This window comes from Pteronotus mesoamericanus, unplaced genomic scaffold, assembly GCF_021234165.1.
Source record: "Pteronotus mesoamericanus isolate MK-2021 breed Mesoamerican mustached bat unplaced genomic scaffold, CSHL_Meso_final scaffold_705, whole genome shotgun sequence".
NCBI classification, from domain to species: Eukaryota; Metazoa; Chordata; class Mammalia; order Chiroptera; family Mormoopidae; genus Pteronotus; species Pteronotus mesoamericanus.
The window spans coordinates 12,574,664-12,598,361 of NW_026555326.1; the positions used below are offsets into that span (position 1 = coordinate 12,574,664).

The 23,698-nt window shown below is 37.0% G+C and overlaps 1 protein-coding gene across 9 annotated transcripts in view; it reads left to right on the plus strand.

Annotated features, from left to right (window-relative positions):
* The window catches only part of FMO5 (flavin containing dimethylaniline monoxygenase 5), a 73,573-nt gene that overhangs the window by 18,930 nt on the left and 30,945 nt on the right, over window positions 1-23,698 (plus strand). For 8 of the 9 annotated variants that reach the window (XM_054563286.1, XM_054563284.1, XM_054563288.1 and 5 more), the window contains exons 7-8: window positions 1,016-1,368; window positions 4,535-4,607. In XM_054563286.1, coding sequence (XP_054419261.1) covers window positions 1,016-1,368; window positions 4,535-4,607 — 426 coding nt within the window. Of the gene's footprint in view, window positions 1-1,015; window positions 1,369-4,534; window positions 4,608-6,917; window positions 8,972-23,698 lie in introns of those variants that run through there. The other variant, XM_054563291.1, reaches the window with a different exon arrangement.

Below are 23,698 nucleotides of genomic sequence, written 5' to 3' on the forward strand. Positions count from 1 at the left end.
TTGTGGCTTAGGCAACTATGTGGATGGTGGTACTGTTAGTGAAAAGGAGTAAATTTGGAAAAGATGAAATCATGAGGTTAGAATGAGAACAGAATCTGTACTTAAAGATTATAGTCAAAGCATAACTAAATGCAGCAAACCAGTAATAGGTATTTAAACATACCATAGTCCTGAGGCTAGACCAGCTCTGTCTGAACACAATGGGCTGAGGCTTCTCAGAGCCTGTTAACTTAGGATCCAAAGGTACAGACTGCTTTTTAGAAAGGTGCAAGACACTGGAAACCCTGCCTTATTTTTTATTTATTTATTTTTTTTTTTGGCATCCTTCTCTTATGGTATCTAGGAAACACAAGGAAGTTCATAGAAAACCATTTTGATACAAATACTGAAATCCTAGGCTGTGTCATCCTGGGCAAGCCACTTCTTTATGCCTCAGTTATCTATAAAACCTGGATGACACCTGTCCTGCTTTCTTTATTGGGTTTGTGTGAGACTCAAATAAGTTAGAGTATGTAAAATCAATGTATAACTATAAATTACTATGCACATATAATTTATTATACAGTTTGAAAAGTGATAGTCTAAGTCTAGCTCTTGGGCCTTTGAAACTGGAAATGAGACTCAACAGAATGCTTATAGTCCAGGTCTGTATACTACTTGTCATACAGATAAAAACCATTGCCCTGTACTCGTATTATATCACTGAGAATATTACTATTCCTTGAGTACCATACATACAGTCTCCAAATAAAACCATTCTTCCTTCACTTCTCTAGTATCTTTCCTTCAATGCCATCCAGGGTCCAACTTCTTCTCTGAGATATTGATCTATGTCAAAATGCATTAAACCTTTCCCAAATCCCATGGATAGACCAAGAGGGAGACCATCAGCATTTTGTTGAACCACCTCCATCAAAGTAGAATTTTACTTACTGGTTACTGATTCTTCTTTCTCACCATGCCTCCATGGTCACTTTCATATCTCCTTCTTTTTGGTCTTTATCACCATTCACAGAGCTCTGAGTCAACATCCAACACTCAATGATGTTCTGCCAAATCGTTTAATTTCTGGCTTGGTGAAGGTGAAAGGAAATGTGAAGGAATTCACAGAGACAGCTGCCATATTTGAAGATGGCTCCAGGGAGGATGACATTGATGCTGTTATCTTTGCCACAGGCTATAGCTTTGCTTTTCCTTTTCTTGAAGATTCTGTCAAAGTAGTAAAAAACAAGATATCTCTGTATAAGAAGGTCTTTCCTCCTAATCTGGAAAAGCCAACTCTTGCAATCATAGGCTTGATCCAACCCTGGGGTGCCATTATGCCCATTTCAGAGCTCCAAGGACGCTGGGTCACTCAAGTATTTAAAGGTAAGTAACCATACAAGTTGACTACTTGATTACTTGGTAGTATGTTTAATTATATTTATGTACTCGCTTTTAAATAGCTGACACAGTATGTATAAATGTTACAGTGCCTGACACAAAATTAGTGCTCAAAAATCATAAAGTAATTATTTATAACCATGGACATATATTGGAATCTCCTGGGAAATTGTCCCAAAATAGGCATACATTGCCTGGTTGTGTTTGTTTTGTAAGTGTGGGGTCAGGGAGACTTTGAGATCATTGAGAAAATGTTCCGCAGGTGATTCCAATGTGTGCTGCAGATCAGAATCTAGTCATCTAGATTTTAGTCAACTGATACATGTTTGTGAACAGAAATGGTATGATTTAATGATTTAATTTTAGCCAAAAGTTAAGGCCTGGTTGAAGGCTAGTCCAGAATGAGAAGACTGAACCTCTCAAATTTTCACTTTACCCTCTTTACATCCTCTCTTTCAGTCTTGGCTAGGAGAATTTAGCCAAGAGAAAAAAAACTTCGGGGTTTGAGGTAGTAGGCTCAATGTTAATCAGCAGAATATGTATTTCAAAAGGCTTACTTATATCTAGCATCATTAAAAAATATATTATTAGAATTACAATTGTTCTTATAAACTCTAAAAAATTAGAATATACAATTGTTCTCCTCTAAACAGTTCAGAGTAAACCCAAAGGCATGTTTTAAAAGTGCAATTGGAGTGCATTAATAGGAGAGGCAAGAATTGTTAAGTAATTTGAAAATATGCCATCTGAAGCATAACTAAAGAAGCTGAAGAGGTTTAGCCTGGAGCAGATAAGATTCAGGGGAGATATGAGAGTTTCCTTCAAATATCTGAAGAGACGTCCTATGGCAGAAGGATTTGATTTGCTCAGTATCACTTCAAAGGGTTGCACAAGGAGTAAGGAGTGAAACTTTGAGGACTACATGACATCAGCTTAACATTAAAAGCAAATGAACAAACTTTTTTCTAACAGCTGGTGCCATTTCAAGATGGAATGTACTGCTTCTGAAATTGTGAGGAGTCCAAACAGAATGGGAAGAGAATTAAAATGGCTGGATTGGCCATTTGGCAAGGCCAATATGGAGTAGATTCAAACCTCAGAACAGGGAGAAATCTAACAGAGAAATTATTTGATTCTGTGGTGGTTATAATAAAACTTGCTACCATTACTAATGTTTAATTAAAACTATTCAGAGTTCTTGCTGGAATTACAGCTTCCTATTCCCTGGTGCATATCTTTATGGTAGCAGAGAAAAAAAAGAAACAATGATATTAGAGTTGAAAATCAAAGACCTTTACAAATTTCCCCAAAGTTCTGTCATTTCTTAATTCCTCTTAGTTCTATTGTTGGTGAATTTAAAAGGTTTGCTGATGGAATATAGGTTGGAGATGAAAGCAAGAAAAGAATCAGCTCAGGTGCTGTGGCCTTTAATTTAAATTGGTAACCTAAGAGGGGGAGCAAGATAAGAAGATGGGAAATTAAAAAAAAAGGTGGGAAATAAAAAAATATATGTGGTAAAAGTATATTATGTGTCTAAACAAGGAAACACTGCAAGAACAGTATTAATGGATTAAGAAAGAACTGCACCACAGAATATTGTGTACATATGTAATATATAGCTTTATATATTTTTAAATCTATGTATCTATCTAATCTATGCAGGTTTTTTCTTTGTTTTTTATTTTTTGTTTTTGATTAATTGGCTACCTCCCCCAGGCAAGAAATATACCTCCTTCCCCGTAATGTTTTTAGTTAATAGAAGTAAAAGTTATGGTTATATTATAAGTAATTTAGAAGTCAGCTCTCAAAATATGTTTCCTGAGCATCGTAAGAGACCTGAGCTCAATCTTAAATGAAGCATTTCAGTTTTTCCCTCACTAATATATGAATATACATAATAATTACTGAGGCTAAAAATGAGAAAACACATGGCAAAACACAGAAGGCTATTTCTTGAGTGTTGAATTTCTGAGTCTCACATTTTAAGAGAGGCATGCTGGGATAGTAACTAGTGTGTGCCCAGAGAAGGGCAATCAACATGGCAGGGCATGTAAAACCAGTTATGTGGGGAACTAGTACACTGCAGTTGATGATAATACTTGGAAGAAATTATGACATTTGTTTTCAAATATTTCAAGGCCTGTCACTTAAGATTAGATTCCTTGGTTTCAAAAGGCAGACTAAGTCTAATGGGGCAAGTTGCATGAAAGTAGATTGGGGGTCAATAAAAGAAACATGTTTTCAGCAACTAGAGCAGCCAATTAAAAATCATCTCCTCAGAAGGTAATGAGACCCCCCATTGGCAGAGATGTTTAAGGAGGAAAGAAATAACCATTTGATTAAAGTGTTTGTACAGGGAAGGCTTGTATTAGGTATGACATATTACCATTTTAAAATTATACCATTCAGAATTTTTTGAAGTAAAACCTTCTGGTTGGGTGTGGCTAAAATTATCTACATGGCATAGTGCCTATAAATCTTGGCATAAAGATAATCCTTAGATTAGAGTTGTTTACATTGATTTAAATACTAATTCAGACTTTCTCTAGCTGGGTCCTTGATGTTAAATTCCTACTATTGGAACTGTTAGTTCATCAGTGCTACAATTTATCTGTAAACACTGGGTATTATGAGTTGCCCTTGGCCTTACCCCCATTCTGACCAAATAAAAGAGTTAAGAAGACGGGGCTTATCTTCCACAGGACTTTAGGCATGCAATGGGATTGCAAGTTAATTTTTACTTCTCCCTGTGGTATAAAGCCTCTTCATTATTAAGAGTACAGCTGTAGATGTGTTCCTCCTGCCCTTTTACTTTGTACTTCATTTGCCACATACTTTAAGGCCATTTATCATTTCTTTGTGTCCATATTTCAATTCTCAATCAAAAGACTATGCTAAGGAGGAAGCAGGTATCAGAAGACAGGGTTACAAGAAATATCTTCTAAAGACAAAGTAGAATAGAGACAGCTACTGATGTTAATAACATATTATGGTAGTAGTAGGGTAAGGTGATCGAGTGAAGGTGTAACTTCCTTAAATACAGAGAACTATCCTGTATTTCTTTGAAGTTTACATAACATAGTAATTGTTAATAGGATTATTGTTCCTACTGAGGTAGCTTTACATTTAAATTTTTGGTTTTTCTCTTTAGGGGTAAAGACATTACCTTCACAAAGTGAAATGATAACAGAAATAACTAAGGATCAAGAGAAAATGGAAAAAAGGTGAGAAATTCTTCCAGGAAAGTATGTGCTAAATTTTTCTACTTAATAAGAACAATGTTGTATATTATTTATCTTCATCGTGTTAGTTTAAGGATTTAGATTATATTTTGAAAGAAAAGGACATAATAGTTTCTGACAGTAGAAAGAAAAAATAGCACCAACTGCTTTGGATATGGATGGGGAAGAAGAGAGGAGCTTAAGAAAAGTATTTGAAATCATAAATCATATGTTTAGGGCCTAGAAGAGAAGTCAAGTAGTAAAAAGCATATGGAAAGTCAGACATACAGTTTTTGCAAGGATTACTTGAAGTGCTTGTAGAGCTGCCAGAGAAAGAAAGAGTGACAATGAATTTAAGCAGTAGATATGGTTGAATTCCAAATTGCAGGTAGATTTACAAATCTGGAGAGGCCACTTTGTGGGCCATCATCATGTGATAGCACACTGTGGTCACAGTGGCTCATGATTTGGAAAGGTGGTAGCATCCGCCAGCTGCCTAGTGCTTGGGTGGATACAATAATTCAGCATTCTGAATTTCAGAACTGAGCTTATTCACTGGTTGATTTTTATTTGGACAAAGTGGAAGTTGATGATAAGTTCCTAAAATTTTGTGCTAAAGTCAGAGGCATAATCATTCCAAGTCTAAGGGTGTGATTTTCTTTAATTGGTTATATTAGCATAACTCTTCCTTGTCTTGGAGGAGGAGAAAGAGAGTTTTTATTTAATCTTTATGCTGTTTCCAGGTACTCTATTTTCTCCTTGTTTTCACTGTCAAACTTCTGCAATAAAATTCAGAATTATATGCTCTAAATTCTCACCCTTTCTTTCTCCTAAGCTCCCTGCATTGTAACTCCTGCTACTGCTTTCTTAAAGATCATCCATGACCAACTTCATTTTCCTTCCTCTCTGAGTTTGGTACTTGTAAACATTTCATCATCCCTTCTTGAAGTGCTTTCTTTCCTTGTTTTTCTGGTACTAAAATATCCAATTTCAATTCTCCCCTTCCCTTTACTTTGACTTATTTTTGTTTGGCTATCTTCTGACTAAGCCATCTCTAAGGATATAATTTACCCATTATTGAGGGTCATCTATGTACCTACACTAAATGGTTTGTATGTATGAGTTTATTTATTCTTCATAATAACCCTACAAGGCAGGTACTAGTGAATCTCTTTGTGAAAACATCATGAATACTACAGCTTGTGACCCTATAGTACTATAGGATAAATGCATGTCTATAAACCTTTGAGCCAATGTAACATCCTTAAGGGAGAGCTCTTGAATTCTGTCCTGTCCTATCTTCTCTTCTAAACTTTAGAATCGGTCAGTTCCTGTGGAATTCCACTTCACCAGTTCTTCCTCAAATTTATTTTCTATTATTTTTTCCTGTCCTTGTTTTTGTATTATTTTAATAAGCCCATCTAATCTTAATTAACTTGACTTGGCTTTTCTCTTCCTTTCTGTCCCATTGTGCTTTCTTTTATTTTTGCTACAGTAATTAAAGAAAGAAAGTTACCATTTAGCTCTCTAAATCCCACTCCTTTCACACAGGTCTCATTATTACCACATATCCCTCTAAAAATCCCTTTTAGCTCTTTAAATCTGCACTTGGTGTAATCATTCCATCTGGTTCCATTTGTAGGGTCACTTCCTCTTGTGGGATAAGTCATCCTTATCCCTCTTTTCAAGATCCTGAATTAACTTTGGCCTGCAGAAGTCCTGCTCTGTGGATCCCACCACCACTGCTGTCATGAAATAATTAGGGGTCCCAAACTGAAGTTTTGTGTATTCTCTCTGTTAACATCAGCCTTCTGCATCTGGATCTGCTATGCTTGCCTCTCTATATCCATCCTTGTTTTTCACAACATTCCTTCTCTGCTGTAGGTAGTGCCTGCAGATATTTTATATTCACATTTTTCACTCATTCCTGCCTTATTCCTTCAATCAGCTGTTCCCCTGATATATAATACTTTCCTCTTTATTCTTAGCTTATCTCTATCTTCCACATCCTTCAAAGACTTACCATAGCTCTATTTTAACTACCCTCTTCTGCATTTCTATTTAGCAGTCTAAATCCACATGATTTGCCAAAAGTCTTATATTCTTCTATGTTTCATGTGTATCTGTCTTATCTCCTCCAGTAGATCATAAAGTCCTTAAGGATAGAGACAATGACGTATCTTTCTTCTCTATTTTCCACTGTTCCCAGACTAATATTGAGCCAGTAACAGGTACTTAGAAAGCATCAGTAATTGACTGATTGATTGATTGAATTGATTGATTAGGCCATGGTTTTTGTCTTCTCTACCTCAGGTATGTGGACAGCCAACGCCATACCATTCAAGGGGATTATGTAGATACCATGGAAGAGCTTGCTGATCTGGTGGGTGTCAAGCCCAATCTGTTGTCTCTGGCCTTCACTGACCCCAAATTGGCATTACAGTTATTCTTTGGACCCTGTACTCCGATCCAATATCGTCTACAGGGCCCAGGAAAATGGGATGGGGCTCGAAAAGCTATCCTTACCATAGATGATCGTATCAGGAAGCCTCTGATGACAAGAGCAATTGAAAGCAGTAATTCCACAACTTCAACAATAACAATGGTTAGGTTTGTGCTGGCCACTGTTCTCTTTGCTATAATTGTAACCTATTTTTAGTGGTTCCATTGTCCTTGCACCAGTTTTCTTTGGGGAGCTGGATTTAGAAATGCCTTCAGAATCTGACAAGATTGAACAACTCTCAGTTTCACACTGCCTAGAAATCTACTTTTATTTCTCTTTCCAAAGCATTAATCCTCTTTCCTCTTTTTCCCAAAATGGAATTTCAGCTTTTCATTCATATTGACTTGTCTTCCTTCTTCCTATGACCCATCATGTTTTCTTTTCAGCAACGCCTAGACTGTGAGCTCAGGTTCTCTCTTAGTCATCTTTTTATGTCCTTAACAGAGTTCCTGACACATGACAGATGCTTAATAAAATGTTTGTTGTTATCGAATATTATGGTGGGGAGCATAAATCAATATCTGTATAAGAAATGGGTGACTCCATGTAACTCTGCTTCTGCTTGGATTTGCTTTTCTATTAGAAGCTCAATATTTTGTTAGTTTTTAATATTGTAATTAAATTTATGTCTCCTGAGGGACAGAAAAAATAATAGTCTTAGAAAAGTTGTATATCTAAGATACATGTTTAATTTTGTCTCACTAGCTATTCACTAGTGTATCTGATACCTCGTCATTTTGACTCCTTTCCTCTCAGCCAAAAGTCTTTCTTATCTTAATGAAGAATCTACCTTCAATGTTCTAGGCTTTTGGGTCATTCTAATAATCTAGCATTTGTTAAAAGGTTCAACTTCATTGAAACACTTGAGACTTTAAATTAGTTGCCCTATCTTTTTCGATCTCTTAGTTTGCATATTAGAATCTAACAAGACTTTACCTTATGAAATATAAATAGCTGCATACTGTTGTAGTGTGGCCTACAAATATGATTTGATTTGTCTCCCCCTACACCTGTTTTCTCCACTCCAATCCCTCCCACACATAAAGTCTAAGTATTTGAAGAGGTCATTTCTGTATTAAATTAGAATTGATATTAACTAAATATAGGGTCATTCAGAGAGAAGGTGGGTGGGGAGGTGGTAAAGGGAAGGGTATAGGGGGTCAAATATATGGTGATGGAAGCAGATTTGACTTTGGGTTGTGGGCACACAATGCAATATAAAGATGATGTATCATAGAATTATACACTTGAAATCAATATCATTTTATTAACCAATGTCACCCAAATAAATTTATTTAAAAAGAAAAAAATAAATATAAGTGCATTCTGCTTATAACAGTTCTCTATATCCTACAGTTGTAGTTCTGAAAAATAAAGTAAATGAAATGCAAAGCAAGGATTCCGGCTTATGTTCCAGTGCCACTGTTGATTCTGTTTTCTCATCTATAGAAGTTTGCTCTGTTCTTATCTCACAGAGAAGTTAACTAAATGTTAGCTATCAGGCACATTGAATTTTATGAATGAAGATACTATATATACTATCCAGATATATGTTCATAAATAGTTGTTGTGCAATACATTTTGGGATTGATGCCTATTGCTCAGCAAAAGGATAAATTTGAAAAACTGAAAGAACAACATTAGAAATTATTGTCTTTCTCAATAATACACATAAGAGAAACAGAAATGGGAGAACTGCAACTTCCTTCTAATCATATAATTATTCAGACAATTACCTGACCTTTGGCCTAATTTACCTATGGAAACGTCTTTTGAGAATTAAAGAATTGACAACCAATATTACTTCTTAGGTCTTTTTCCTTCCCTAATCCTTATGATGTTGGGTATTTATAATCTATTAAAATGGGCCTAGTATATTTTAATCTGCAGATTAATTCAAAAGAAAATTGAGTGTTACTTGCTATTTTTTCATTTCTCTTAACATATAAATTTGTCTCTTTTAGTAGGTAAGTTTGTGAATTACAAGTCCTTTCATAATGTAATTCCAAATCGTTAGCAGCAAGTACCCCAGTTTTCTTTAAAAAAATGTTTACTCTAAATTCATTGACTGTCTCATTTTCCTTATAATGTGTAAGGTTATAAAAATCATTGACTAGACCAAACTAAAAGTAAGATATGAATAGGAAATTGAACTCAAAACAATTCAAGGTACAAACTCATAGTAACTGATGAATATGTCTAATATCAATTTGTCATATCTTGCTTTTGTAATTATATTAAAAAGTCATGTCACTTTTCCCAATTAGATTATATAATAGAATGCATCCGTATAGTGCCAAACAGCATGGACGTGCTCAAAAGCAAACTGATGTGGTATGTCAAAGGGACACAGGAGCCAACTGAAAGTGGACCCCATGGTCAGTGATGCAACAATTTGAGCAATAAAATAAATTACCTAGTATTGGATTATAACATAAAATATTAAAAATATCCATGAGTCCATAATGATATCAATGATTGAATAAATTAATGAGAGGGGAAGAATACACAAACCTCCCACACACAATTCCAAATAATTTATGTAGATACTCTGTTTTAAGTGTAAAGTACATAGTGACATCCTTCAAAAAGAGAACAGTATGGAGAGAGGAAGTAATAACTTTACAATGGAGAAATCTGACAGATACTGCCTCAGCTGGGTGTTTAAGATTAACATCCACAGTGAAGTCATGTTGATAGTATATACCCTTGTAACTGTAGACAGCCTGAGTGCTGGGAAGTCTCCCCCATTGGCCAAGATGGCAGCAGAGGAATGTTCTTACACTGAGCACCGCCAAAAGCTAGAAATATGAATAGAATGGGTCCAAGCATGCTGAAAGCTAGAAAGATGAATGGATAGAAAAAAGTCCTCCCCTCTCTATTCATGTAAGAACAGCAGCCTTGAACAGGAAAAGGAGATGGTCTTTGAGATGGGAGTCCAACATTCTCCCAGGTCACAGGCTTAATAAAACCTCTTGCTTTTTGCATCAGCACCTGCCTCACAAGGTTGACTCTCATTGGCACAGGAAGCTGAATCTCTGTTCAGTTAAAGCCTTGATATGATGTGATGAGAAGGGCACTTTATCTCTGTGGTCTTCCTTTTAAAATCCATAACCCAGTCTAACCATGAGAAAAATATCAGAGGAGGGGAAGATGGCAGAAGAGTGAATGGAAACCACACTGACCTCCTCCCAGGACCAATCTGGAATTACAACAATATTGTGGAGAAATCACCCGGAACATACAACTTAAAAATAGCAGGAAAGAAGCCTTATAACATCAGACAGACAGAAGAATCAGCTTCAGAACAATCTCGACTAGTAAGGAGTGTGGTGGAGACTTGAGAAGGCTGGCTTGGAGACCACAGGCAGCAGCGCCAGAGAGATACTTAAGAAGCCAGTTAGATCCCCCTGAGAAGAGTGGGGTCTAAACCATAAGCAGGGATCCCCAGCCTATAGCACCAGACCCCAAAAAGTACACAGATAACAACCAGCTGCAAAAAGTGGCAGTTTTGCTCTCTGCCAGAGAGAGGTGGCGGGAGACCCAAAGAGCCATTTAAAGTGCTAACACATAAATTTTCATTTGCAGCCACTTACCCTGGACTCCAGCAAAGGCGGAGGGCAAAGTAGGCTAGAGATGCCTGAGGAGAGACTGGGGATGGAGGCTTTGGGGAGAGAACTGAGAAAGTAGCTTCCATGACCCTGGTGCTGAGTCATCCCCCATACAGCATCAGCCATCCAGCTCAGGCAGACCACCACTCTCAGAGCAGTCTGAGGGAAAACAATAGCCCTACTCCAAGGAGAGATTCTGCCCCACGCTATGGTGCTTAAGCCTGACTGCTGAGTGCTGAGTGACTAGATTAACAACTGAAGGAGACAGCCACAGACAGTAGATCCCTAGAAGTCTTGAACATACTGCCTAAGTTCAGATGGGGTCAACATCTGACATCACCAGAGGTGAATCCAGAAAGAAAAACCAGTGGTAAATACGAAAGACTACTGAGACAAGATCCACTGAGGTCTAATCCATGATTGGTGGTATTTTGTTAACTACATAGCTTTTTAATGTTCATTTCTTGTCCATCAAGTTGTGCATATTAAATCTTTAAATTTTATACTATAGTTTATTTCTCTACTTTCTTATAATAGTCTTAATCTCCTTACAGCCTTTTTATAACTGGTTCATTTGCTGTTGATAGCGGGATTGTGGGGGTAGTTATTTTTGCAGATGTGAGTTTGTTTCCTGGGCTTTGTGGTTTTCTTCTGGCAGCACCTACACAAAAACACACAAGGCATGATGGGCAGAGTGACCCTCAGTCAAACAGCTGGAGGGAAGGACCCATGAAAGAATTACCAAACAACAATCAAAACCCAATTACTTCAAGAGAGCCATCATAAATGGCATAAAAGGTATCCCAAGAGCATGAAGTTCAGAAGCTCAAGGAGACTGCACCAATGAATCTCACAGATCTCCTACCATAGACATTCACATCACAAAGCAGGGAGTCAAAACATAATCATTTAAGAAGCAGAAGCCAAAAAGAAGAGTCTCATAAATAATGGGAAGAAAAAGAAACAACCCCCTATCAAAAGGAAAGAAGAAATATTCAGAAAGGGTACTAATGAAACAGAAGCAACTAAACAATCAGACATTGAGTTCAAAACAGTGGTGATAAGGAAGCTCAATGACCTCAGTGAGCTCAGAGATAATTACAAAAAACTACAGGGAAACTATGAGGAACTTACTGCAAACTATATCAGCATGAAAAAGGACAAAGAAACCATCAAAAAGAGCTAAGAATAAATGAAGAATAAAATTTCTGAATAGAACACAGTAAGAGGAATCAAGAGCAGGCTAGACGCAACTGAGGATCAAATCAGCAAAATGGAGGAGAAAATAGAAAAAAATCTCCCAAAATGAGCAACAGAAGGAAAAATGACTCAAAAAGAATGAAGAGGGTCTAAGCAAAATGCAGGACAACCTGAAATGTATAATATCTATATAATAGGGATACCAGAAGGAAAAGAAGAGGAGCAAGGGATAGAGAACCTCTTTGAAAAAGTAATGATGGAAAATTTCCTTAATTTGATGAGAGAAAAAGTCACACAAGTCCAGGAAGCACGGAGGGTTCCAAACAAGAAGAACCCAAAAAGATCCACTCCAAGACACATCATAATGAAAATTGCAAATATCAAAGACAAAGAGAGAATCTTAAAAATGGCAAGAGAGAAACCTGAAGTAACATACAAGGGAGCCCCAATAATGCTAGCAGCAGACTTCTCAACAGAAACACTACAAGCCAGAAGGGAATGGGAAGACATATTCCAAGTAATGAAAAGCAAAGACATGCAACTAAGACTCTCTGCCAAGCGAGGTTCTCAATTAAAATGGAAGGTGAAATAAGGACTTTCTCAGACAAAAGAAGACTAAAAGAATACACCTCCACCAAACCAGCATTGCAAGATATGCTAAAGGGACTTCTTTAAGAAGATGAAGAAAAAGAGTGAGAGAAAAATACAGGTAGAAAGGGAAAAAAATGAGTAAGTACTGGTCAATAATAACTTTAAATGTAAATGGATTAAATGCTCCAATCAAAAGACATAGGGTAGCTGAATAGATCAGAAAGCATAACCCACACATAATGCTGCCTACAAGAGACCCGCCTCAGAACAAAGGACCTACACAGACTGAAATTGAAGGCATGGAAAAAAAATACTCCAATCAAATGGACAGGAAAAAAAATGGGTAGCAATACTCATGCCAGACAACATAAATTTAAAAACAAAGGCCATAAAAAGAGACACAGAAGCACACTTTGTAATACTCAGAGGAAGAATCCATCAAGAAGACACAAACATTATAAACCTATATGCACCCAACATAGGAGCACCCAAATATATAAGGAAAATGTTGGAGCACTTCAAGAAAGATACAGATAGCAACACACAGATAGGAGGGAAATTTAACACCTGACTTTCAACCATGAATAGGTCTTCCAGACAAAACATCAACAAGGATACTGTGGAACTGAATGATGCATTAGATCAAATGGACTTAACTGATTATATACATATAGATATATAAAAAACCTTTCATCCCCAAAAAGCAAAATACACATTTTTTTTCACATGCACATGGAATATTTTCAAAAATAAACCACAAGATAGGACACAAAACAAGCCTCAACAAATTCAGGAAAATCAAAATCATGAAAAGCATTTTCTTGGACCACAAGAGCTTGAAACTAGAAACCGACCTCAAGGAAAAAACTCAAAAACATTCAAACTCAAGGAGACTGAATAGCATGCTATGAAACAATGAATGGAGTAATAATGAGATCAAAGAAGAAATCAAAAATTTTCTGGAAACAAATGAAAATGAACACAAAACAGTCCAAAAACTATGGGACGCAACAAAGGCAGTCCTGAGAGGGAAGTTCATAGCAACACAGACCTACCTAAAAATGATAGAAATGTTTCAAATACACAGTCTAACCATACATCTACAAAAACTACAGAGAAACAACAACAACAAAAAAAGCCCAGAGCAAGTAGAAGGAAGGAAATAATCAAGATCAGAGCAGAATGGAATGACATAGAGACTAAAAGAACAATTCAACGGATCAATAAATCCATGAGGTTGTTCTTTGAAAAGATAAACAAAATTGACAAGCTTTTAACCAGACCCAAGAAATAAAGGAAAAGGACCCAAATAAATAATATCTGAAATGAAAGACAAGAAATAACAACTGATACCACAGAAATACAAAAGATTGTAAGAAATTACTATGAATAAATATGTGTCAAGAAATTTGAAAACCTTGGTGAAATGGGCAAATTTCTAGAAAAACACAATCGTCCAAAATTGAATGAAGAAGACATAGAAAGTGTTGGGAGCCGGCAAGTAAACACAGGTGTGTGAGAGTTGCTGGCAAGGCACACGCCCTCAACTGGCCCCCGGACTTGCTGATTGTATACCCATGCAAGGAGGAGGACATTGAAAACAATAGTGTCGTTAGGGGGCTCTTTTGAGTCCTCGGCCAGAGCGTGGGACAAGAAAATGTTTTCCTTGAGAATTGACAGAGTAAGCCATCCATGAAGAACTTGTCCAGGCAGATCAAGAGATATTGTTTTCAGTCACGGAGCGTAGCCCAGTGACCGGGTGAACTGACTATAAGTGTACTGCTGTGCTGGCTAATAAACGCTGATTGCTGATTGCTGATTGCTGATCAGTCCTCCCGACCCTGACTCTTCATTCCACGTCTCCTCATCTCATGGGGGCTGGTGTGGTGCGGGACGCTACAAGAAAGCATGACCAGACCAATAATAGCTGGTGAAATTCAAGCAGTAATCAAAAAACTCCTGGCACACAAAAGCCCTGGACTGGACAGTTTCATGGGAGATTATACAAAACGTTTAAGGAAGAGTTGACCCCTGTCCTTCTCAGACTACACCAAAAAATCCAAGAAGGAAGACCCCCAAACTCTTTTTATAAGGCCAACATAATCCTAATCCCAAAACCAGATAAAAACATAACAAAGAAAGAAAACTATAGCCAATATCATTGATGAACATAGATGCTAAGACCCTCAACAAAAATATTGGCAAACTGCATCCACTAATATATTAAAAAGATTATCCACCATGGTCAATTGGGATTCATCCCAGGTATGCAAGGATGGTTCAATATCTGCAAATCAATAAACGTAACACATCACGTAAACAAAAGGAAAGACCAAAATCACATGATAATATCAATAGATGTGGAAAAAACATTTGATAAGGTACAGCACCCGTTTATAATAAAAACACTCAGCAAAGTGGGAGTAAAGATGACATACCTGAACATTATAAAGGCCATATAAGAAAAACCTACACCCAACATCATCCTCAATGGGTAAAAACTAAAAGCTTTCCCACTAAGATCGGGAAGAAGATAAGAAAGTCCACATACACCACTTCTATTGAACATAATATTGGAAGTCCTAGCTACAGCAATCAGACAAGGAAAAGAAATAAAAGGCATCCAAATTGGAAAGGAGGAAGTAAAACTGCCATTGTTTGCAGATGACATGATAGAGTACATAGGACTCCACCAAAAAACTACTCGACCTAATAAGTGAATTTGACAACACAGCGGGATACAAAGTCAATATTCAGAAATCGAAGACATTTATGTACACCAAGAATGAAATATCAGAATCAGATATCAGGAAAAAAATCCCATTTACCATAGCAACAAGAAAAATAAAGTCCCTAGGAATAAACCTAACCAAAGAGCTAAAAGACCTGTAGTCATAAAACTACATAAGACTGAAGAAAGAAATTATGGAGACAAATAAATGGAAGCATATACCGTGTTCATGGATTGGGAGAATTAACATCATCAAAATGTCCATACTACCCAAAGCAATTTATAGACTCAATGCAATCCCTATTAAAATACCAATGACATATTTCACACATATAGAACAAACATTTCAAAAATTTATATGGAAACATAAATGACTCTGAATAGCTGTAGGAATTTTGAAAAAGAAGAACAAAGTTGGAGGGAACACAATACCTGATATCAAACTATATTCCAAGGCCACTGTAATAAAAACAGTCTGGTACTGGCATAGAGCAGATACATAGATCAATGGAAGAGAATAGAGAGCCCAGAAATAAACCCATATCTCTATGGTGAATTATATTCAACAAAGAGGGCAGAGGCATAAGATGGAGTAAAAAGCTTTTTCAATAAATAGTGTTGGGAGATCTGGACAGCTCCATGAAAAAAAAATGAAATTGGACCACCAACTAACAGCATACATAAAAATAAACTCAATTTCAATAAAAGACTTAAATATAAATCATGACACCATAAAAATCACAGAAGAGAACATTAGGCAGGAAACTCTCAGACATCCTACACAGCAATATTTTCACCGATACGTCCCCTAGAGCAAGGGACATAAAGGAAAGAATAAACTAATGGGACTTTATCAAAATAAGAAGCTTCTGCAAGGCTAAAGAAAACATCAGCAAAATGAAAAGGGAACAAATCGTATGGGAAAATAAATTTGCCAGTGACACCTTGGACAAGGGTTTGATCTCCAAAATATATAAAGACGACTCCACTCCAGGAAAACAATCCAATTTAAAAATGGGCAAAGGACCTGAACAGACACTTCTCCAAGGAGCACATACACAGGGCCCAGAGACATATGAAAGGATGCTCAGCATCACTAGCCATCAGAGAGATGCAAATTAAAACCACAATGAGCTGCCACTTCACACCAATCAGAATGGCCATCATAAGCAAATCAACAAACAGCAAGTGCTGGTGAGGTTGTGAAGAAAAGGGAACCCTAGTACACTGTTGGTGGGAATGCAGACTGGTGCAGCTACTGTGGAAAACAGTTTGGAATCTCCTCACACAGCTGGAAATGGAACTGCCTTTTGACCCCACAATTCCGCTGCTGCAATTATACCTTAAGAATCCAAAAACACCAATTCAAAAGAGCCTATGCACCCCAATGTTCATCGCAGCACAATTTACAAAAGCCAAGTACTGGAAGCAACCTAAGAACCCAAGAATAAATGAGTGGATAAAAAACTATGGTAAATTTACACAGTGGAATACTATGCAGCAGAAAGAAAGAAAGAGTTACTACCCTTCGCAACAGCATGGATGAAACTGGAGAGCATTATGCTAAGTGAAATAAGCCAGGTGTTGAAAGACAAACACCATACGATCTCATCTATAAGTGGAACCTAATCAACAAAACAAACAAGCAAGCAAAATATAAGCAGCAACATTGAAATAAAAAAACAAACCAACAGTAGCCAGAGGGGAGGATGGAGGGAGGTAAGAGGGGAAAAGAAGGGGAAGGGTCAAGTCAAGGGACATGTATAAAGGACCCACGGACAAAGCTAAAGTGAGGAAAGATTGAGGATGGGAGGTGGGGGTGGGTGAGGCATAGAAAGTGTTGGCAGGAAAATGGAGACTGCTGTACTTGAGTATCAATCAATCAATCAATCAATAGATTAAATAAAAAGAAAAATATCAGACAAACCCAATTTCAAAAATATTTTTAAAAATATCTAATCATTAAAAACAGTCAAGATCATCAAAAATAAGTCTGAGAAACTGTCATAGTCTAGAGGAGTCTAAGGATTCCTGGCATCTAAATGTAATGTATCCTGGATGGCATCCTGGAACGTAAAAGGACATTAAATTAAAAATAAAGAAATATTAATAATTTTCCAAGTACAGGTCTTTTACATCCTTAGTTAAGTTTGTTTATAGTCATTTTATCCTTTTGGAAGAAATTATGAGTGGGACTGTTTCTTAGTTTCCCTTTCTGATAGTTCATTATTGGTGTATAAAAATGCAATTTGTGTCTGGATATTTATTTTGTGTCCTCCTACTTTACTGATTTATCAGTTCTAGTAGTTTTTTTGTGGAATCCTTAGGGTTCTCTATAAACAGTATCGTGTCACCTGCAAATAATGACAGTTTTATTTCTTCATTTCTAATTTGGATGGCTTTATTCCTTTTTGTCTGATGCTGTGGCTAGGATATCCAGTGCTATGCTGGAAGCAAACATCCATGTCTTGGTCTTGATCTTAAGGGAAACCCTTGTAGTTTTTGTCAGCTGAGTATGATGTTGGCTATGGGTTTGTCATATACCTTTATTGCACTGAGATATGTTCTCTATTCCCATTTAGCTAAGAGTTTTTATCATAAATTTGTGCTGGATCTTATCAGATGCTTTTTCTGAATCTACTGATATGATTATGTGGTTTTTATCCTTCATTTTGTTTATGTGGTATATCACATTTATTGATTGACAAATATTGTACAAACCTTGCATCTCTGAAATAAATCCCCACTTGATCATGGCGTAAGACCTTTTTTTAAAAAAAAATCATCACCTGAGGATATGTTCATTGATTTTAGGGAGAGAGGAAGGAGGGGGACAGAGAGAGAAATACAGGTGTGAGAGAAAAACATCGATTGGTTGCCTCCTGTACATAGTCTGACCAGGGATTGAACCCACAACCTAGGTATGTGCCCTGATTGGGGATTGAACCCGCAATCTCTTGGTATACAGGATGGTGCTCCAACCAACTGAGCCACAAGGTCAGGGAAGATCTTTTTAATGTATTACTGGATCCAGTTTGCTAATTTTTTTTGAGGATTATAGCATCTATGCTTATCAGGGATATCAGCCTATAATTTTATTTCTTTGTAGTTTCTTCATCAGGTTTTGGAATTAGGATAATGCTTGCCTGGTAAAATAAGCTTGAGAGGCTTCTCTCCTCTTGAATTTTTTGGAATAGTTTGAGGATAGGTATTAGCTGATTGAATGATTGGTAAAATTCACCTGTGAAAGCATTCAGTCCAAGATTTTTTTGAATGCTGTTTCAATTTCACTAGACCTGTACTCAAAAAATTATGAGACACTGAAGAAATTGAAGAAGACACAAATAAGCGGAAGCAATATTGTTCATGTACAGGAAGAATTAACAGCATTAAAACATTCATACTACCCAAAGCAATCTATAGATTTAACACAATTCCTATCAAAATACCAATGGCATATTTCACAGAGCTAGAACAAATATTCCAAAAATTTATATGGAACCACAAATGACCCTGAATAGCCAGAGCAATTTTGAGAAAGAAGAATGAAGTTGAGGGAATCACACTATGTGATATCAAACTATGCTACACGGCTATAGCAATCAAAACAATATGGGACTAATATAAAAACAGACATATAGATTAATGGAACATAATTGAGAGCCCAGAAATAAATCCATGCCTTCAGAGTCAATTAATATTTAACAAAGTATACAATGGGGTAAAGACAGCCTATTCAATAAATGTTGTTGGGAATATCGGAAAGATATGTGCAAAAAAAATGAAAGTAGACCATCTTCTTACACCATACACAAGAGTAAACTCAAAATGGATTAAAAACAGAAATGTTAGACTCAAAATCATAAACATCCTAGAAAGAAACATAGGCAGTAAAGTCTCAAATGTCTCGTATAAATATTTTTCTGGTATATCTCCTCAAGCAAAGGAAAGAAAAGAAAAAAAATAAACAGGACTACATCAAACTAAAAAGCTTTTGCATAGCAAAGGAAACCATCAACAAAATGAAGATAACCAACTGAAAGGGAGACCATATTCATTGATATATCTGATAAGAGATTAATATCTAAAATTTATAAAGAACTTATACAACTCAGCCCTGATGGGCGTGGCTCAGTTGGTTGGGTGTCCTGCATGGTGAAAGGTTGTTGGTTTAATTCCTGGTCAGGGCACATGCCTGGGTTATGGGCCAGGTTCCTTGTTGGGGGTGTGCGAGGGGCAGCCAATCGATTTTTCTCTCACACATTATTGATGATTCGCTCCCTCTTTTCTCTCCCTTCCTTCCACTCTCTCTAAAAATAAATAAAATATTTTTAAAAGAAAACTATGAGCTATCACCTCATACCTGTCATGATGGCTATCATCAATAAATCAACAAACAAGTTTTGTCAAGGATGTGGAGAAAAGGGAACCTTTGTCCACCGTTGGTGGAAATGCAGAGTGGTGCAGCCACTGTGGAAGGCAATATGGAATTACCTCAAAAACTTAAAAATGGAACTGACTTATGACCCAGTGATTCCCCTTCTGGGTTATCCAAAGAAACCTGAAACACTAATTTGAAAAATACGTGCAACCCCTATGTTCATTGCAACATTTTTTGCAATAGCCAAGTGTCCATCAGTAGATGAGTTAATAAAAACTGTGGTACATTTACATAACAGAATACTACTCAGCCATAAAAAAGCAGGAAATCTTAACCTCTGCAACAGCATGATGGACCTGGAGAGCACTTTGTTAAGTAAAATAAGCCAGTCAGAAAAAGACAAGTACCATATGATTTCACTCATATGTGGAATCTAATGAACAAAATGAACTAACAGGCAAAATAGAGACAGACTAATAGAGAAAAGGCTGTGCCCTGTTATTTTTGTCAATAGTAATTTAATATATAGCACTATGTAAATATCTTCCAGACTACCTACTTGGAATTTTCCAGTGCCGTGTTTTTCCATGCTTCTGTACACATTCTCCTGCTGTACCCACCTGTGGTAATTCTTCACTTGCCAAGCAGAACTAGCATCCATTTCACCATCAAAATTCACTTCATCTGTTATCTTCCAGGAATCCCTTCCTGATCCCCAGTATAAAATAGATGACCTTCTTTTGTGCTGTCATTGCACCTGGTATTTTTGCTCAATTATGTTTGGTAAATACCTTTGTAACACTGTATAATATCACTCAGTTCTCTCTCCTGTTTCCTCCCTACACTTGTAAATTCCATGAAGAAAGATACTTTATAATTAATCTGTATGTTGCTATTGCCACCTAAAACATAGTGTAAATTGAGTAAATTAGTGATTAATTAATTGAATGAATAAATTTGACATAGGAGGTAAAGGTATGAATGCAATTTTTTTTACCCTCAAATGAGGACTTTTTTTTCATTGCTTTTAGAAAGAGAAGGGAGAGAGGAAGGGAGAAAGATAAATATTGATGTGCAAGAGAAACAGTGATCAGTTGCCTCCCTTAGGCACTTAGGACCAGGGATCAAACCTACAGCCTAGGTACCTGTCCTGACTGGGAATTGAACCTATAACCTTTCAGTTACAGGCCAACGCTCCAACTGACTGAGCCACACCAGCCAGGACTGAATGTATTTTTAAAGGATTAAATATAATAGTAAATATACCTATAAATAAACAAATAGTAAGAATAATACTTTTATAAAAAATGATTAAGGAGATTAAGAAGTGCTTAACATTTTGAAATGTCTATGGGGCAAGTTGCGCCACTGGAGCTCCTAGAAAATATTATGGAATAGATCACTGAGTCAGCATGTCATCTCTAATGTCTGGTTTGGTTTGAGACATAAGTGATATTTCCTGCCTATAACTTACTGACGTACCTTAAAAATATTGTGATTTCAGTTCCCAACCACCATAATAAAACAAGTACCACTATAAAGTGAGTTGTAATCATTTTGCTGGGGGAGGGTCTTGCCTTCAATTTGTAAAAAATGCAATACCTGTGAGGCACAACAAAGTGAAGCACAATAAAATGAGGTATACTGTATTTCCTCAATCAAACACAGGATTTAAAAAGTCAGTAACTTAACACAGGAAAAAAAAAAAGACATGGTCAATATCTTCCTTGGTCCTCATTGCTGCTTTGATCCTCATGGCTGTTTCTCCCTGCTTTCTCAAATTCCCACCTTTTTGAAGTACCCTACTACCTCTCCTGTTTGAAGTTATTTACAGACCTCCGTTTACCTCCCTTCATTCAGTGAAGATTTTAGCACCAAACTCTCTGCCTCTTTATATAATTATTCCTATCGTTAACATTAACACCTATGTCAGTAATACTTCACCAATTCAATGTATTATGATTAAGTTCAGCTCATTTAATAAAAATATTGAAAATAACAATTGCTTAGACAAAATTGAAATCTATTTTCCTCTCATATAAAAAAATCTGGAGGAAGATGGTCCTGAGATGTCATAACAGCTCCACAGCTCCTCTTTCTGCTTTGCTATATCAGTATGTAGTTTCTACCTCATTGTCCATGATGGTTGCTGGAGCTCTTGCTGTTAATATGGACATTACAAAGAAGAAAGAAATGTAGACGTGCACGCCCCTTTTCTTTCAGGGAGACTTACTAGAAGTTCTGTATAACATTTCTATTGGAATCTCTTTAGAACTTAGTTACATATAGCTAGCTACAAGAGAAGCTAAGAAATGTGCCTTTTTAAAGAGAGGCAGTGTATCCAGGTAAAAATCAAGGTCGTGTTATTAAAGAGAAAGAGGGAATGAGTCTGAATGTGAAGAAGACCTCTAACACACTCTGCCACCTGGCCTCTCAGTTTAGTGACCTTCTCACTCCAATGATTTTATAATCTACCTCACTTTATCTACCTATACCCATGGTCATATCTAAGACATTGTCATTACCAATAACCCCAACACCACCAAAATCTCAATTTCAACCATCCCACTCTCCAAAGCCATCTCTTAACTTTTCAGCTCACTCATTCCAGTCCCACAGTTCTTAGACTCCACTGGGCCCTCCATCAATGTTCTCTGTCTTCATTTCCTAGCCAACTAGGTTCAAAATCCATAGTCTAACATAATCACACCCTACCATGTACTCTCAATTCCTTGCCCCTCTTCCCCAAATTTGCTAGGCTAAATATTACCGTTAGTTATGTGCCACCACTAAAACAGCTAAATATGGCAACAGAAGAATACCACTATAATGGCTTACCTTAAATTCATGACCACCAAAGTGGGCTTTCAGTGCTACCTGCCAATCCCACTTCATTTTTCTACTCAAATCTCTCTCCTACTCTCCTACTTAATTATTTCACAAATTTTACCTTCTCAAACCTTAAACCTGTCCCCTCTCATACTCAGTTAATCATCTTGCTTCTTTTTTCCTCTAAGGAAACAAAAGCAATCAAAAACTTTTGCCTCTTTCCACTTGGTGTCCAAAGTTTTTAATGGGGACTGGTCACATAGGCTCCCTCTAGTGTGCACACATCAAAAGAAATGCAGGTGTTGAGCATAAACCATATGGTTGTACACAAACAGATTAGGCACAGTGAACCTCTCCACCAGTTAGCATGGTAAGAATCCTTCCAAAATACAAGTTCCTAGACACCAGCCATATGCCAAACTTGGAAGCTGGCCTTTCTAAGCATAAGCAGTCTCAGGCCTGGAGTTCTGCTCCACTTCCTTGAGCGGGTAGTATCTATGTAAATTATTTGGAATTCTTCTGTATAGGAGATTTGTTCCCCTATGTCCTAATTGGTTTTGATTTTTTTATTTTATTTTTGGGATATGGGAAGCATTATTTTGGTTCTTAAAGTCAGCTAATTCTTTTTTTAAAATACATTTTATTTATTTATTTTAAAATTCTCATTCGAGGACATGTTCATCAATTTTTAGAGAGAGGGGAAGAGAGGAAGGGGGGTGGGGGAGAGACCAATGTGAGGAACATTGAATGACTGCTTCCTATATACAGCCAGGCCAGGGATTGAACCCTCAACCTAAGTATGTGCCCGGACTGGGGATCAAACCTGCAACTTTTTGATGTACAGTACGGTGTTCCAACCAAATAAGCCATGCTGGAGTTAGCTAACTCTTTTCTGAACATTGCCTTTTATCAGGGGTCTCCAACACTGGTCTACAGATTCTTCTTTAGCCCAACATTTCTCAAACTGTGGTCCTTGAACCAAAACCATCAGCGCCATCTGTAACTTAATAGAGATTCTCAGACTCTCCCCCAGACTTACTGAATCAGAAGTTCTGGGCATGTGGCTTAGACATCTGTGTTGAAATAAACCCTCTAGGTAATTCTGATGCAGGGTAAAGTTTGAGAAACACTGACTAGCCAGAAGATGAGGAAGACCTGTCCTGCTTTTCTTTGTCAGGCTTTAAACTGATCAGAGGTCTTTATTGTGCTCCACTATCTGCCAGACTTAGGAAAATTGGGTTGGTATGA